Raw genomic sequence first — 19,415 nt, 5'->3', positions numbered from 1 at the left:
TAAAGAGAAATGGAGGAACATTTTGTGGACTGATGAGAGTAAAATTGTTCTTTTTGGGTCCAAGGGCCACAGGCAGTTTGTGAGACGACCCCCAAACTCTGAATTCAAGCCACAGTACACAGTGAAGACAGTGAAGCATGGAGGTGCAAGCATCATGATATGGGCATGTTTCTCCTACTATGGTGTTGGGCCTATTTATCGCATACCAGGGATCATGGATCAGTTTGCATATGTTAAAATACTTGAAGAGGTCATGTTGCCCTATGCTGAAGAGGACATGCCCTTGAAATGGTTGTTTCAACAAGACAATGACCCAAAACACACTAGTAAACGGGCAAAGTCTTGGTTCCAAACCAACAAAATTAATGTTATGGAGTGGCCAGCCCAATCTCCAGACCTTAATCCAATTGGGAACTTGTGGGGTGATATCAAAAATGCTGTTTCTGAAGCAAAACCAAGAAATGTGAATTAATTGTGGAATGTTGTTAAAGAATCATGGAGTGGAATAACAGCTGAGAGGTGCCACAAGTTGGTTGACTCCATGCCACACAGATGTCAAGCAGTTTTAAAAAACTGTGGTCGTACAACTAAATATTAGTTTAGTGATTCACAGGATTGCTAAATCCCAGAAAAAAAAAATGTTTGTACAAAATAGTTTTGAGTTTGTACAGTCAAAGGTAGACACTGCTATTTTTTTGAACACAACCCTTTCAACTAATTGCCCAATTGCACAGCCTTAAGAGCGTGCATATCATGAATGCTGGGTCTTGTTTGTTTTCTGACAATCTACTGAACCTACTGGCAGGGGCGTAGCAGCAATTTTAAAAGTGGGGGGGACAGCTGTATGGTGATTTGACCCAAAGCTGATGTTCATAATAAATTCTAAATAGAATACCAATTGGCATTTTACTTTTTCAAATTTGGGAACATGACATGATAGCTTACAGGAACCTATTTTTGTTAAATCATACTCAAAATTTAAAAATACTGCAGGACTTTGAGACCAATGGGAGACCATCTATAATTTTTTTTTATTTTTTATGAAATAAAGATATTTTATGATATTTACAATATTTCAGTTGCACTACATTTGAACAATAACTTTTTTTTTTTTTTTAACAGTTGGACAAAAACAGGTGTTAAATGAGTATACAGATTACATCTACAGTAATTTTATACAAACATACATTTTATGAAAAATATGAGAAAAAATCAAGCTCCTCTGGCTCCTCCCAGTGCTCCTATTGCCATTTGCAGAAATACATCGCTCCCGGTAAAAAACAACATATCAGAGCTGCGGTCCGTAACTTTGTGTGTTTTCAAAATGTAGAAAAATTTATATAATAAGCGAGTACACCATGAATCCATTTTCCAAACCGTGTTTTTGGCTTGTCCTGAATCACTAGGGTGCACCTATAATAAATGTTTATATTCAGACTATTTTAGATTGCTTCGGGGTACCGCGGCGGAGTAACCCAGAGAGAAGTAGTTCCGGCTACGATGTTCTTCCGCAAGACGCAAGCAGTTCTGTTTATTAACCGCTAGAGCGTCAAAAGTTCCCTACCGCAGATTTAAGATAGTCAATCTGCTTTTTTTTTTTTTTATACAAATCTCACCTGTACACATTCTGGAGAGGTTGAGCAACTGACCCCTCTCTCTGCCAGTGACGTCACAGCCTGCCTTTCCTACAGACTAGTTAGGACATAAAGTAACAGTTATGAATTAAAAGAATAAAATTTGATAAAGTATTTTAATATATTCGTTGCAAAACAAATATGATTTATTGTGAAATGATAATTTTACTCCGCGAGCAGCACGTAGACAAACAAAAGACAGCAGAAACCAATAACATTGTTACGTCTTATTTAGCAGACGCTTTTATCCAAAGTAACAATTAGGAGAGCATTTAACACACTGAATCCGGCGCAACGTGACGAGGTCCATACGGGTTCAATAGGTTAAATCATAACATGAAAACTTTATCGCGCGATTCGTGTCATCGCGACATACTGTAACATACTTACAGTGTGTGTTTGAAAAAAGGATGTAATCGTCCTTTGCTTTTTTCTGGGGTGCATTTTATCCCAGACGGCCTAATAGCAAAGTGAACGAACGAACGAAAATTCAGAAGAGCAACAAGAGATTTGAAGCTCATAGCAGACGCGCCCAGGAGATGATTCGCTCTGTGATTGGCTGAATGTTACTTCACTCAAATCTAAGTAACAAATCAGAGAACACTACAGGAAATATTCACGCTGGATCCTAAAAAAAAAAAAAAAATTAGCAGGGGTCAGAATCACCTGTTTCTAAAAGTGCGGGGGACGTGTCCCCCCCGTCCCCCCCGGTTGCTACGCCCCTGCCTACTGGTAACTTGTTTGCCACGTAGCAATAAAAAATATACTAAAAACCTTGATTATTCTGGTTAGTCACATTGTACTGCTATTATTTTGAACAAAACTGTATATATATATATATATATATATATATATATATATATATATCTATCATACCTGTCAAGTATCCCGTTTTGGCCGGGAAAGTCACGTATTTTACCCTTCTTTCCCGCCGTCCTCCCGTATTAGTATTTTCCCGTAAGTCTCCCGTATTTTTATTTTATTTATTTTATTTTTTTTTACCTGCGTTATTAATAAAATAATAATAATAAAAACATTCCCAATCTGAGCTCTGTCACTAGCAGAGGTGTCAAGTAACGAAGTACAAATACTTCGTTACTGTACTTAAGTAGAAATTTGGCGTATCTATACTTTACTTGAATAACTATTTTTCAGCCGACTTTTTACTTCTACTCCTTACATTTTCACGCAAGTATCTGTACTTTCTACTCCCTACATTTTAAAAATAGATTCGTTACTGCTATTTCATTTCGGCTTGTTTTCATTCCGGCTTGTCACCATTCAAAAAAAAAAAAAAAAAAAAAAAAAAAAAAACAACTATCCAGATAAATCGCGCCATCCGGATGGAGTGAATTTGATTGTGGTTGGATGAGAAGTATAAACAAATACCATTCCGACACCCTATTGGTTTGTAACTTACGCGATCCATCGCACCTGCACGTGACACAAATCACATCACACTCCAGCAAGGAGTAGCCAGTTTTGGGTTTGTTTATCAAAAAATATATTTCTTAAAAGAAGGGTTGGGTATGGAACCGGTATCCGATCGCCTCAGAGTCAGTCGGCTTAAATTTCATATGAAACCGGCGTCAGAACGGTCTCCTCCCGTCTTTCAGCGCGCTCTTCAATCCGCAGACCGCGGCGGAGCAGCACGAGCTCAAACAGAGACAGAGGACACAAGGTGTGTGTTTATCAATAGATTGTTAGAATCTGTATCTGTGTCATAAATACAGTTTACAAAAGGTCACGAAGAAGCAGTCGCTTTCTCATCTACTGTAAAGTTTTCGCTTGTCACAGCCGTTTCCTCCAGCGAAAATCTAGCCCTTAACATATGAATGAACACATACTTTAAATATACTTAATATACTAAATATACTTATTAATTTAATCATACATACTTTATACATACACTAACTACTGTACAAAAGTCTTAGGCACGTTAGTATTTTCACTTAAAAGAATGGTGTTCGGTATAATATATTTTGCTGTAGTGTCAGTAGAAAATATCAGTTTACATTTCCAAACATTCACTTTGCCGTTGTCAGACTGCTTGTGCATTCAAAATCGCATTAGATTATTATTACAATTAATGGCAAACTGATATTTCCTACTGACACACTACAGCAAAAGATATAAATAACTGGCTTAAAACCCTTTTTTGGGGTGAAAATACTAATGTGCTTTAGACTTTTGCACATTACTGTACTTTACAAACGACATTGTTGCTACTTTATAAAGACTGAGCATAAAGTAATTCACAGAACTGATTAAAGACAGTGACAGACAGCACTCATCTTAACTAAATATCAGAGTGAGTGACAGAGATACAATAGAAATATTATGTGTGGTTTTGTATTAAATAATGACCCAGATTGGGAAATACATTTATTATCCTTAGATTAAGGGAAGCACAACTTGGGAAATGAGAGCATCCAAGGTGAAAGGTATGGATTTATTTTAAATATTTGTAATGTTCTTTAAAGTTATCCATAGTTTTTTTTTTTTTTGTTCTTTTTTTAAAGTATCGGTTCAGACACCGTTTAGGCGCCTGTACTGTTTTAAAAGTATCGAAAAGGCACTGGACCCTAATTAAAAGTTATTATTTCTCACTAGCTCATTTACCAAATGAGTACTTTCTCTTCCTCCTCCACAAATTAAGCTACTGTAGGTAGTTCGGTAGCGAGACGTTTTTAATAAATTATCGTTTGCGATTGACGATGCGATTGACTGAACATAGCAGACTTATGTACCGAATACAGGAAGCTATCAATCAAGAAGGTATCAGGATTATGAGTGTATTTTCATTTTTAGTTATTGATTAATCACTTGGATTAATCATTAATTTTGACAGCACTATAATATTTATTGTATATAGACAACCATACAAGTGTAATTGTTACTAAGCCTGCGCCAATGTTCTTGTCCATTGCCCTCGCAGATTCCTGCAGCTAAGCTTGGATGTACATTTATATTCCATTAAAGCTTATTGATGACATGCCTCTGAAGTCTGACTTTTTGGACCATAACAATACTTATTGGCAACTAGTCATCATATCTCTAGCTCTTTAACGTATTTGCATTGTACTAAAATGCATTCATTTTCAATGGGCATTTATGCGGCTGAAACATGTAGCTTAGTGCATCCCAAATTTTTCAACATGAACATTTTAATATAATATTATAGTCATTATGGCCTTTAGAAAAAAGTTTTTTTGAGGAGGGGTAGTTCACAATAGGCCCCTGTGGTGCAACCCAAGCTTTTGTTCTTAATGGCATTTTTTCCCTTACATTACTTTTACTTTTATACTTTAAGTAGTTATTTAAACCAGTACTTTTACACTTTTACTTGAGTAAAAAGCTTGAGTTGATACTTCAACTTCTACAAAAGTCTTTTTAAGCCCTAGTATCTATACTTCTACTTGAGTAATGAAAGCCAATACTTTTGACACCACTGGTCACTAGTCTCGCGATAACTCCCACCTGTAGTAGCCTGTCGCGAGGGGTGTGTGAGGTCAGATGACATGAGTTATAACGTGGGAAAAACAACAACAACAAAAGAAAAAACAGAGACGGATGATGGATGCTACAATAGAGAGTGAAGGCACACCTGCCAAAAAACCAAAACCCATGTGTAAATACCGTGATAAATGGGACAGCGAATTTACTTTTTTAAAGAATGCAAAGTCTGCAACAAATTGGTACAACAACTCACTAAAAGAGTAAAAGAAAAGTTATGTGAAATGAAAAGAAAAACTGTTAAAGAAAAGCAATATGAAATGAAAAGAATGTGTGGAATTAAAATAAAATGTAAATGTAAAGACAAGCAATGTTAAATTAACAGAAAATATGCAAATTAGCCTTTAAATAAATGCTCTTCATATATACCCTTTTGTGTTTTAATTTGGGCTATAACACCTGTCTTAAAATGTAAGGGATACTGGAGCTTTGTTGGGGTGGTGGGACTGCTCGCAATGGGCGCTGGAAAATTTCCCTTATTTTCAAAACTTGACAGGTATGATATATATATATAATATATATATATCTAAATTAATACAAAAAAATTGTCCAGCACAACATTATAATGTACTGTAAGAGAAACTGATATTTATTTTGAGATTTGCTAAAGGAAGTGTACTTCCTTAAACTATTTTTTAAGTGCAAGTTATTCAAGTTTTTAAAGTTTAACTTTAAGGGCCATATTTTAACGATCTAAGCACATGATCTAAAGAGCATGGTATTTTAACGACGGGAAAAAAGGGTTGTACCTATTCTCATAATGGTTCATGGGTGTGCTTTAGGCGTAACGTGCAACGTGCGACAAGTCTAATCGTCTATTCCCTTAAAGGAAATTTGAGCTTGCACCATGGTGGATTTGTAATTTACATGGCGGAATTTGCAAGAGCCAAAAACTGAACGCTTCACCAGAGAGAAAAGGTTCTGCATGTGCACAGGCAGACCATCTGGGGGCACAATAATAATCTTTTACATTATAATCCTTTATTTTTAATAATTGGCATGTTTGTGCGCTGCTATGCATCCCTGTGTGTACACACATTGTTCACCCGCCTATAGACGCATATTACTGACGCACTCAAAAAATATATATATATATATATTGTTCCACTTTCCATTTCAGTTCATTTCCATTTGCAGTCAATTTCAGTTGCCTCAAAATAGCAACGCGTTTGAACCCACCGTTTTCACACCAGAAATGTGCAAAAATGCATTTGCTATTTAAACAACGTGGAGCAGTACGTGAAAAGGACAACTGTGTCAGGCTGAAAACGCCTGGCGCCACATTACACCAGGTGTATGGGTTCAAAGTGAGCATGAGATGACGACAGGTAATCCAAATGAAAAAAAATTGAGAAATGAGCATGCACAATTAAATATCCAGATATATATCCAATATTGCATAATAACTATAAATAAATAAATAAAAATATATATATATAAAAAAACCAAATAAATACATAAAATAAAACAAAAATATGACTGACAAGTACAACATAAACAAAAAAAACATCATTTTAAAAATTGACATGTAGTCCACAAGCAACACTCTTGACAATGTCAAACTTGGCAAAAAAGTACTCAATTCTAAATGTTATACTCTGAACAGGCAGCTACCAAAATATGGCACATAACTTTGTCAAACCCTCTTATATCCCATCTGTCTGTGTAGGAAGAAAGAAATCAGCGTGTGCACAAGTTTTGGAGTTTATAATCTTCTCCAGGCCAATTTTTTTCAGCAGGTTTATACAATGCACTTGACAGCTGTGAAATGTCTAGTGTGCTTCAGAAAGAACTTCTGCCTGTGCTTGGGGACAAAATGACAGTAGGAAAAGAGTGTGAGATGAAATGTCATGCTTTCTTCTGCTTCAATCAACTGATGGATTTGAAGCATCAAACTGAGAAAATGGGCCTCAGATTTGATTAACAACGCACCTCCACAAATCTTTTGGACAAAACAAATGATTTGGTTAAATAGCATACACAAAACTTATCTCATCAGATTAACTATTAGTGGACAGATAAATGTTTCTTTTTTACTCCATAAGCATTCTTAAAACTAAATTATCAACATGTATCATTACATTTTATATTTAATTTTTATACACATTTTTAAATAAAAAGTAAAAATGAAATCGTCTACTTCTCTACTAATGTCTACTTACTTGTTCATTTACCGTCATCTTAACATGCTCATTTTTCTGTAACAAATTTTTTCCATCTTTCCTACTTGTATCCCAACAGCTAAAGTATGAACAGAGTAGTCAACGATGTAGTTCGTTGTATTACGATAAAAGGTCACGCTCTGCATAAAATCCATTCATATGCACTCTGGTATAGCACAGATAAATCAGCTGTGACATTCATCTTTATGTCTTTACTCCTTGCATGCTGGCTATAGATACATGCATGACTCATAAAATGTTGTTATTTCCAGGCAGTTTAACATTTTTGAGGAGTGTAAAAGTGTCATGACCTAATTTAATCTGTTGTGTCCCACAGGGTTTTGTAATCAGACCGCTGTCATTTTGTAAATACTAAACACTTGATCTGTATTCTTTGAGCTTTCTCTTTTTTGAGTCATGTGTAGCAATTACTTTTTTTATATATAAGTCATGATTTCTGAATTACACGTTGTACATCTTAAGACATGTCAGAAACACAAATACCCAATCCAGTGTGACCAAGGTAGCAGGACAGATGGCTAATTTCAAAACCAGGTTACATTCCTAATCCTCTTCTTTCTGTCTACCACATTCACTTTAATCTGTTCAATGGCTTAAGATATTATGCAAAATATTGTTATTTCTCACTAAAAAATCCAGGGCTGCCAGTAGAACTAAACCAAAGCATTTTGAAAAGATAAATCAGAAAAAAAAAAAGAATTAAATGAAGCTTAGATGTAAAATATTTTCAGGGAACAGAAAGCTCATGAGCAACAAAGTCCATTTATGAGGGTAAAATGTTAACCTTTCTTTGTAAAGAAAACCCTTTCAAAACTAAAATGGGATAAAAAGATGGATGAGAAGCCAGCCTTCATTTCAACCAAGGCGGGCACTAACGTCACCTATCCATTAACCAGTGGTAAAGATAATTCCATCTTCATTCTGTCACTGCTTCTGATGGAATGTTGTCACACCCGAGCTGAAAATATAGAGTTATTTAACTGCTTAATGCATTAAAAACACATACATCACAGCATGACAACAGTCAGCAGTTGGATTTAGTCAGAAGTATTTTTTTTTTGGCCTAATGGACACTGCTGCAATGCCTTCTAATAGAAATTCACAAATGTGATAATTTTTTGGCATTTTATTATAATTTTTTTGGGGGGGGGGGGTGGGGTGGACAAGTAGGCCTATTATGTGGATTTTGAATTCATTTTCTCAAGGTGTACAATGGAAATGTTCATAGTTGATATTTATGTAGGCATATATATATATACACACACACACTAATAGGCCCAAAATAGGTTTGAACCAGCCTTGAGAATCACAAACGGAAGTAAGTAGCTTGTGTCATTAAAAGGGAAAAATCCATTTCCCTCTTGAGTTTTTACTGTTGTGTTGATGTCATCCATGGACAAAACTGGCCTCGAACACATCAGGAGAGACATAACAAATAACAGCACTTCAGAAAACAAGACCTATTCCTGGATACACTTGAGAGGGTATTATTTTGGACTACTTAAATGCAATCTGTGCTCCTCCACAACAAACTGGCAAGGTCTGCGATGAGGATGGCGACAGTGACAATAACGAGAGATGATAATTAAAGCCACACATCTTCCCCCACCCCTCTGAGAAATGTGTTAAAAGAATATCGGGCAGGACGCCTGACAGCCGCTGAGTGAATGAGCATGAAAACACAATCTGTCATACAGAGAGCTGATGAGGACATGATAAAGGTATGTGTACCACGGTAGTGTACCTTCAGTGATACTATGTTATTTCCCTAATAAGCCTCATTGTGGGATGGTTTTCGGGTTTTGAAGTTATAAAAGTGTGTAGCAGAGAAAAGGACAAGCCATTATGGGAGTCAACAAAATTAACAGAATCTGAAGTGACAGATATTCTGCAGTGTTAGGAAAGCTGCTTCAGTGCCTTCCAAAGGTGCAAGCTACTTATGGTGCATTATAAAGCATTATAAAACTCTGAAGATTTTACTATGTTAATGTATATGTCAATGACAGTGGATATGACAATGTTAATGTATTTGGTCATGAAAATGACATAAGTTGGGTAGGGACTCAAATGAATCAGTGAAGTTTTTTAAATAAACAATTAATTTTATTTAAGTGAATGAGCTAAGTAAAATGAGAAAATCTGAAAAAAAGAGTAGAAAACTGAAAAACGGCAGCAAAAAAATAAATTAAATTAAAAAATCAGTGAAAATTAACTTAAAGAAATGAATGACAGAAAAAATTATTCACTAAAAGCCATACTTCACAAGAGGGAGGACAGGAGTGTGCATTTTCCTCAGTTCACTTGGCTGTAAAGCTGTAAAGCAATACAATGTGACACAGGCTCTAATGATAACGAGCTTTTCATAAAACTACAAGCACTCATTGGAAAAGGGAGCTTGTAACTGACAAAGCTACGGTCATTTGAAAACAGCTGAGCTACTCTCACGCTAATGAAAACGTAGTTCGCTACATTAGCATCGCTACTTTTAGTAAGTTACTCCTGAACATGGTGTGGGTGCCATTTGATTTGCTGTGTGAATCTTCTAGGACATATCTCAGAACCAGACAGCAGATCCCAGCGTCTGCTCGTAATGCAATAAAGGTTACAGGGGATTAGAGTTCTCCTCTACTTCCATGTATGTTTAATTTTAGACAGTTTCTCCTCTCTACAGTAAAACATGCAAGAAAATATCGCTGTCTGTCATTGTGATCCATTTTTTTATGGTTTGTAGGAGGATATTCCTCATCTTTCTGCCTGCCCTTGTGTTGCCGTTAGGCTGAAGTCATGGAAAATACATCACAGAGTTTGCGCAAGTGTTCAAAATAAGCAGTGAACCTTACAGTACAAGGAGAGAGAGGCCGAAAAAAGATAGAGAGAGGAAGAGCAGGTTAGAAGTATGTGCGGAACTTCTTGCAGTCATTTTTCTTGTTTGAAGCTGGTCCGACTTAGAATACGTAGGTTGAACCATAACCTGTCACAAAACCTTTTCTATGCCGACAACAACATAGCTAAATGAATGTGGGCCAATAAATGTTTACATTCTCTTCTGCAGAGATTTTTCAAAGCTCTAATTTTAAGCGTAATATCTGTTATCTTATATTAGATTGGCTGCTATCTGCCTACTGTCAATTCCAAATTTATATTCTTAGTGTATGTTTATTTAGGGAATTCTAAGTTAATGTTGCGGAAATAAAAAAATTAATAAAAAAAACTCAATTAAATCACATATAATTAATAATAAGTTGCTATAAGAATGTACTTTTTGCACGTGTTGTGCATTCGTTTCTTATATTTTTACATATACATATGCTAATTTACTAAAAAGAAGTGGTCACTAGGTCTACATCTTTTTAATAGTGTGTTCTTGCAGTAACCGTTTTTGAATGTGCTTGGAAACAATAGCTGTTCTATTATAACATTTTAGGTATATTGCCCAGCCCTACTATCAATTTTTAGCATAAGCCGAAAAAAAACTAATATTCTAATAATCATTTTGAGTGCTATAGTGATGCTTTGTAAACAGGTATACACTACATGTATGTTATCTGTCCTCAAAACAGTCTCCATCACTCAAGTTTTCAACATGAATGAATAAACTAAACTAAACAGGCAGAAGTAATGCTAAGAGTTTTACCAAAAATGTTTAAGAAAAATCTCACCTTCAAGGGACACCAACGGTTTTTCTGATGGTGGCTGGCTCTCCGAGCCAACTGCTGATTTATATATATTTTATCACCAAACCAAAAAAAGCACATTTTACATTTCTAATTACATTTTTTGGCCTCTCTTAAGAGGAAGAACAATCTCGACAGTATGGTGTCTTAAACATAATCACGTTACACAAAGCTACATAACCTAACCTCTGTGTTTCCCCATGGGCCAAATACTTAACATTGTAAAACTGTCATCAAGTGGTTTCAGAAAAAAGGCTGATCTCTTGATAAAAATATGGAGAACACACATACAACACAAAACGATGAGCGTTAACCAGGCACAGAAACCTCTGGAAATAATCTAAATTAGTCATAGATGATCATAAGATAATAACTGGCCAAGAGGGGCTACTTAATGTGATTAATATTCCCAGCAGAGATGGAAGCAGTGATATAATGGTGCACTGCTGCTGCCTTGTGCAACGAGTCACATGAAATCAACTGACAGCCTGTTTGTTTGGGCAGCTCTGAGCTGGCAGAGAACTGTGGCGACAGAAGGCCCTGTCTTCATCGACTAGGGGGAAAATACACGCTCCAAAAACATAACAATAAACCCGGGAGCATCATTCCTTCTCCTGAAAAATCAGAACATAGTTCTTGACAAACAAAAAATAAGAAAAACCAAGTCTTTTTTTTTTTGCTTATAAATTTAGTTAACCACAATGAGCTAATGCAATACAATTGCACATGACATGCAATCAATTTGAATTTGTAAATTGAGTGTTTACAAATCTAATCCATTTGCACTGGGACAACATCAATATTTTTTTTGACCAACCGGATGTACAGAAGCACATATTAAATTATTAATTTCTTGTTGGGTAACAAGAAAGAAAAAAAAGCAAATATCTGGAAAAAATCCCAAAAGGGAAAAATTTACTAAGATAAAAAATGATATTATGTAGTAAAACAGTATTTTAAATATAATATAATATTCGTAATACTTTATTGAAGTAGTTTGACTTCATTAGATGAGCATTAGGTCATTTACACTGTATCTAGTCACCATAATTAATTTCTCTAAAATAAAATAAAGACAAATGAAATACAAAAAGGTACTAAGATAAAAACTAAGAGATGACTCTCTGTCAACAAATCAACCTTCTGCAGTAAGTCTAACTCCACCCTTTAGGTACTGAACTACTGTGCTAGGTACCCCAACGGAAGGGTCCCAAAAAGTGGTACAGTATGGATCACTATTTTGATACCATTCCCAGTTTATGACAATGCAAACTGAAATGATAACTGCATACCACTCTACTGTACTGATCCGTACCAGTGGAAATGAGCCATTAGACTAATGCTGTAAGCATTTTTAGGAGAGGCAACACTTAAAATGTCCCTACTACCTGACAGATATCACAGAAATAGTCCTGAGATCATACCCGTCTTTGTGACCCCCCTGGGCTCTGTAAGGAAGTAGATAAAAGAGGCTAAGTATTTAGCCAAATAAGGCTAAATATTATTTGGGATCGATGAATTAATGGTGTAGTACCTCAAAATAGTCAGAAAACACAATATGTGTAAAGACTATATGGAATTTTCCAACTACTAGTGAGTGAGTGAAGTGACATTCAGCCAAGTATGGTGACCCATACTCAGAATTTGTGCTCTGCATTTAACCCATCCGAAATGCACACACACAGAGCAGTGAACACACACACACACACACACACTGTGAGCACACACCCGGAGCAGTGGGCAGCCATTTATGCTGTGGCGCCCGGGGAGCAGTTGGGGGTTCAATTACTTGCTCAAGGGCACCTAAGTCGTGGTACTGAAGGTGGAGAGAGAGCTGTTCATGCACTACCCCCACCCACAATTCCGTCCAGCCCGGGGGACTAGAACTCACAACCCTTCGATTGGGAGTCCAACCCTCTAACCATTAGGCCACGACTTCCCCCCAAAAGGGGCAGGAGCCAACTTGGAGAATGCGGGCATAGTGATGGAAATCCCCCCCCCCCCCCTCCTCCCCTCCTCCCCTTTCCCCTGAATGTACAGTGTTTATGCGAGGTCCAGTCTTACTTAAGCCAAGATAAACATGCCTAAAATGCGCAACACACACACACAAAGATTGGCAACACACTCATTCTTGCTTGATATTCTGTGTATTGAGGAAAACGTCCAAGAATCCTCACTGTGCTTGTAAATATGGACTTAGCCCTTAAGTGTAACCAGATTTAAAACTCGCTAATTACAAACAAATTATATTCATTACTCAGCATGACAAAACCCAAAGAGAGACAGACTGTTTGCATGTGTCTTTGACAGCCCCTATCAGGGTGAAACACTCAATGCTAATACATAGGTATCAACATAATTTTTTCATCTGGCTTACTATCTTGCTGAACTTTCCTTTTGCAGAAGAATCGAAATGGTTGTTTTAATATAAATTATGACTAAAGGACACTGATTTGAAATAACGTATAAAACATCCACTACCAACAGTTGTCTCTAAATAAGATCCAGGGTCTAGAGTCGAGACCTGTCCATATATGGACCTTCATCTGTAGGCATAGCCAGATCAGCGTGGTGTAGGTTGCTTACTTCAAAGCAATGCGTTTACCTCTGTTTACATTTGTGCATGTCCTCCCATTAATCTGCTTAAAATAAGCACAAGCAAGCGAGCTTTTCCATTTCAAGACCTTGGAGCAAAATCAGAACAGTTTATCTTTGACTCTGCAAATCTGTTATCATTATATCCTCCCTGTCATGGAAAATATCTGGGGTTCAGGCCACCTTGTCAAGTATGTGATCATACCAATAAATGATCTGAGGCGGAGTGCCAGAAGAGGAGATGGGTGAGGAAAGCCTTTTCTCTGCCAGAAGTCCTACTGCTGGAGATCAAGTTCAAGCTGAGCATTGAAGCAGTTCTGGAAATGTAATTATTCCCCCAAATGAGCATTTCTGGAAGTCCAAGATATTCTGTGGTATGTCTCTCCACAGATTAAGCAGATCTGACTTGTGGAAGGCTTCTACTTAGCTCATTCACTCCAAACCAGATGCGTTTTCATTCAGCTTAGACTTAAAGGACCACATTAATCAAAGCATTTATTGTGTGTCAAAGGTCTGTTATTGGAGGAACTTAATCACTTCAAGCAATAAAAGTAGACTATCTCTTACTCTCTTTTGATCCAGCTAAATACTTTTGCTACTTAAAGTACATTAGGCTAGGCTCATATTTGATGCATGCTGTTGCAATGACTTATTGATGATATAATGATATACATCAAACTCTGCAGTGCACTGGCCCTCCAGGGCAAGATTTGAATAGCCCTGATATGCGTGAATCTGACCATATCACTTCACTACCTCAATTCACACTTTTTCACATGGGTGCAAAAATGTCTGGTAAAAGCCATGATTTAATGGGAATAGTACTGAGTACTGGGAAATCTAGGAGTACCCACTATTAATTTATTAATATGAGATTCTGAAATAAATTGCGCAAAATGGTGAGCAAAGCTGGTGGGGAAATGAAAGAGTGAAAAGGAAAATGAGTCAGAATTTTTTTTACAGCAATCAGACACATCAAGGGGGAAAACATATTTTACGGGAAATAAACAACAAAGATTAAAGAGATAAAATTAATTTGATGGTTTGGAAATTTTGATTAATTTATTCTTTTTGATTTTACTATTAGTAGGGCTTGGCAGTAATGATTTCTTCTGCATGCTTTGCCTGCCCACATTTTCACTGGACTCACCACACACACACACACACACAAACACACACACACACAAAACATCAGCCATCTAGATAATTTACCTAACTGACCAATAAAAATGTCAGAAATCAGATTGTTCACAAGCCATAAAATGCATTTACACAATTTACAAAAATTAAGACATAACACTGCCCAAATAGGACAAGTAAAATTTCTCACAGCTGGCTTAAAACTGTCTCACACTGGTACCAGGCAAGCATACCATCCTTACTGTTGAATCCTAATGAGGATTTTTTTTGACTATACAAGACAATGTTGATTCCCCTTTGAATTGTGAAATTATACAGTTTGTCATTCTGAACCACAATGCTACACGTTCTGACTGAATATTTAAAAGAAAAAACAAATACACTTACGAAATCTCATCGTTCTGGAACTCCAAGACTCCATGGGTATCTTCAAAATCCTCTCCTCCACCTTTTGCTGTTCCTTCGATGGTTTTATATGGGATTACCACTACTCCACGAGCTCCAGAGGTACGTGCCACCTTCACCTCCATCATACCAATGCTTTCACTGACATGAACAATTGGATCCTCAAATGTGAAGATGCCAGCGTGGTCATCGTCAAAGATAGTCACAGTGGCTGTTGAAGGAAGGCCAAGACTAGCTAATGTGTCCACATGATTAGCACCTTTCCCATTGTTGGTTCCATCAGAAATGACCTTGACGTTGCTGAGATGAACAAGGAAGTGTTCGTCTTCTTCAAAAATGTCATCGTCGATGATGTCCACTCTTATCTCCTTTTCTGTCTCACCTGGTTTGAAGACTATAACACCCTCGGTGAACTGGTAATCAGAGCCTGCGTTGGCAGTGCCATCCTCAGTGCGGTACTCCACGGACACAGTGCTAGTTAAGTCACCACCGCGTCGTACCACATTCAAAGCCACAGTCCCACAGTTCTCAAGACACTGATATGTACCAGGGTCAAAGAAGATCTTAGAGGAAATATCATTATCCGAGACGTCCGATCGAAGTTCATGATTGCCTAGTGCTTTTCTGGCTTGGTCTGCAGCATGCTTTTTTAGTATATTACCTGCACCGGTCATAAGTCTAGTGGCCTGGCAGCGATAGAACGCACGGCTCTTCTGCTGCTGGCTGAGGACGTAATAGTTGGCGAGCTCGGCCAATTTCTCCATCTCTTTTTCTGGATGTTTCTGTTTCAGTTCCTTCAAAATCCTGGCCATTTCTCTTCTGGCCTCATCCTCATCCTCATCCATGTCTTTATGTTCAGTATCCACCGTGCCATCCAAGAGTTCATCACCGTGAGAGTTAAGCATCCCACCATCCATTTCAAGATCCGCCTTAGACTGGAGCTCCGGCTCACCTTCAGTCTCGATGATCATTCCCCTTTGTTTTCCGACTCTGTAACGTTTGTACATGTACTTGTAGATTAAAAGTCTGCGGTCCGCCACCCAAGCAAATAGCACACAAATCGGAAAGAAGAAGAGAGTAAGGAGTCCCTCCCAGATTTCCACGATACCTGGGGAAATCACTGCCAAGATCAGATAAAGCCATATATATGCAAATATACTCCAAGTGGCGGTGACAAAGAACACCCGCAGGTGCTTGACCTTCCGATGCTCTCCTTCAGGTATCACGGAGACACAGAAACCAATGATGACAAACATATTAAAAGCTGCGCTTCCAACAATGGTGTTTGGGCCCAGCTCGCCTGCATCAAAGTTGTGCCCACACACTTCAACCACGGACAGCAGAATCTCTGGGGCTGAGGAACCCAGAGCCATGAGAGTCAGATTCGAGACAGTTTCATTCCAAATACGAACAGTAGTGGTTGTGGTTTCCCCGTTAGGCTTCTTGATTGTGATCTCTTTCTCCTGGGATGTGATGACCTCAATGGAAGCCATGAAGCGGTCTGCAATGATGGATACACCCAGGAACATGTAGAACAAACCAACAAAGTACACAGTGGCTCTGGCCAACTTATCCCCAAAGGACGGGTTATCCGGCATCCAAATTGGCAAGATCACTCCCTCTTTGCATTCAAAACTACCTCCACAAGTCTCATGTGTGGAGTTTTCATTAGAAGTATCTACATCTAAGCTTGATTTGGAGCTGCCTGCAGTGGCTGGCATGGGCTCACAGGAGAAAACTAAGAGGAAGATGCTGAGTTTTAGAGCGAGAGAAAAATAGGACGAAGTCCCAGATTGGCCCATGTTTGTAGTGAGGTATTTTGTTCCTGCTCGCCTGTACCCTGTAAGGAAAGAAAAAGTGAAGTGAATCATCAAGAACGATACAAAACCAAGAGGGTTGATCAGAAATTATGCAACAGTTAGTTCTTATGCTCAAATTTGATTGGTCGAGCAATGCTCTGAACTGAAAGAGTTAATATTTACAGTTTATAGAGTCAGCACTGGGAAGTTTCAACATTTGTATACAAGCTTGTCTGTGTTCACAGAATTTTGGACCTGAGTATATGTGAATGATGCTGAGAGTAAGCAGGGTTTGCCTGGAGTGAAGGAAGTTATTTTTTTTAAGTCAGAGTATCAGTGTTTTACCTCACTCCACAGTTGATCGGAACTGGGCAAACACAATGAGGAAATGGAAAACCTGGAGTGGAGTCAGCCAAAAGTGATTGGAGAAAGTGTTGAGAGTTAAGTACTCTTTTCCAGTCTACTTTTTAGACTGCAAGCTGCTCGATGCCAAAGCCTCAAATAATATTTTCTCTGCTGGAGAAGAACTATACAAACCAATTGGTCATTTTTCCCTGAAAAATAGTACTCAATATACTATACAAAACTGTCTTGTAAAACCAATAATGCATTTATAGTCATGTTGTAAGTACTGAATTTCAGAGCAGCTGTGATTACCTGCAGCCTGTGAAAATACTGAGTACTCTTACGAGTGTTTAATTATTGAATTAAAATATAAGAGTTAGAGGAGTGTCTGCTCATTAATTTATTTATTTTAAAGTTGATAAGTTGGTTAAGATACAGTACTTGGATACTTTGACTCAATTTGTATACAGTGCTATATAAATAAAGGTATTTTTTATAGTGCTTTATATAGATTGTATCAAAACAATGCAAATTACACTAGATTTCATAATTACCCAACTAGGGGAAAAACTGCCTAAGATGTTGTGTTGGTTTTAGTAGGTCGCCCAGCCTGGTCAGGGTGGTGTTTAGATTGGTCTGTGCAGGTCAGACTGGGAAACCAGCTTGCTGACCAGCTAAACCAATACATCATTTTAGCAAGGTTATATTTACATTTATTTCATAAATAACAAAAATGATTCCCCTACATGTCATAAAAGAACAATAGATTGGTGAAGGCAGAGAAGTATTTATGAATGGAAATGAGCAAAAGATCTACTACTGAACTGCTTTCGAACTTTACATTTGCATTTTAAAGATGATTAATCTGTCTGCTAGAAAAACGTATATTATATGTAAATGTATATAACTATACATTTACACTTTTCCTTTTGATCCATAATAGCCTACTATTATAATTAATGCACATAAAACATCATCTGCTCACATTTAACAGCAGACGCCATGAAACATAGTAAAGCCCAAGCAGGTTTATTTACCTTTTAAAGAGAAAAGCTGCGTTGATGTTAAAGACACCACATGTAGATACGGCTGTAGTGACGCTCGGAGACTCCGGTAAAAACAACCTCAGTCAAATCGGACCGTTTACCGGAAGCGCTCATTTGCAAAGTCCCGCGACCGCTCGCTCTCATCCTCCAGTAGTTGAATCATTCTGGTAATGAGAGCTGTGTGTGAGACACGCGATTCATTCAGAGCAGCGCGTGCAGAGTGTGCGGCGGAGAGCTGTAGGCTACTTTTCCTAAGTGTTGCTAGCTTATTTTCCGATTTCAGAACGGATTCGCATGTCTGACCGAAGAGGGGGATAGTGTTCGGATAGAGAGGTGGCTTGGTGCCAGACCACCCCCAAGAGTTGATAAGACGGACTGGGAGCGCACACAACTCAAAATAAGTGCCAGACATTACATTGTCCATTGTGAATCAACATTTGTCACCTTGATGTGATTTTCAAAGGCATGTTCACACCAAATTTTATGCTACAATTCTTACTTGATTAACATAAATTCTGAATAATCAGACTGGGAATGAATTAAATCACATTAATTAGGCTATAAATAAAAAACAAAAACAGTTAAACATTTTATATAATCTATTACATTTTATTGAATATTACATTGAAGACTCCGGGTAATTAGTAGGGCATTGCTATGAAGGTATTGTGGGTGGTCTCTAAGGCATTGCTGGGCGGTTGCTAAGATAGGGACATTCTAAAATGGCTTAACATAGATAAACAATGACCCGGGAAACCCTGAATTTTGTCAAACCTTACTTGTAATAAACACTACTGTCAAAAGAGTGAGCCCTTACTCCACAGATAAAGGGAATAATATCACGTTAAGCATTTTCTCCCCCATAGAAGTGCATTATAAGGAAACAGCTTAACGTTATATTATTTACTTTATCTGTAGAGTAAGGGCTATTTCTTTTGACAGTTAATCATAAGTAAGGTTGGACAGAAATTTGGGTTGCCCTGGTCGGTGTTTTGGTAGGCTTCGTTAAGCCATGTTAAGCATTTTTCACGTTAAGTGTTTTAGAATGTCCCCTAAGACAGGCCTACTCAGAGCCGTT

The 19,415-nt window shown here is 37.6% G+C and overlaps 1 protein-coding gene across 3 annotated transcripts in view; it reads right to left on the bottom strand.

The window, feature by feature from the left end:
* LOC128022208 (sodium/calcium exchanger 1-like) overlaps positions 1-19,415 on the bottom strand; it is a 44,379-nt gene that overhangs the window by 22,034 nt on the left and 2,930 nt on the right. For 2 of the 3 annotated variants that reach the window (XM_052609542.1, XM_052609539.1), the window contains exon 2: positions 15,130-16,987. In XM_052609542.1, coding sequence (XP_052465502.1) covers positions 15,130-16,949 — 1,820 coding nt within the window. In that variant the 5' untranslated portion in view covers positions 16,950-16,987. Of the gene's footprint in view, positions 1-15,129; positions 16,988-18,328; positions 18,623-19,415 lie in introns of those variants that run through there. The other variant, XM_052609540.1, reaches the window with a different exon arrangement.

The sequence above is a fragment of the Carassius gibelio genome, chromosome A11 (assembly GCF_023724105.1).
Source record: "Carassius gibelio isolate Cgi1373 ecotype wild population from Czech Republic chromosome A11, carGib1.2-hapl.c, whole genome shotgun sequence".
Taxonomy (NCBI): domain Eukaryota; kingdom Metazoa; phylum Chordata; class Actinopteri; order Cypriniformes; family Cyprinidae; genus Carassius; species Carassius gibelio.
Note: the sequence above shows the minus strand (reverse complement) of the source record. Positions and strands in the feature narration are given on the sequence as shown.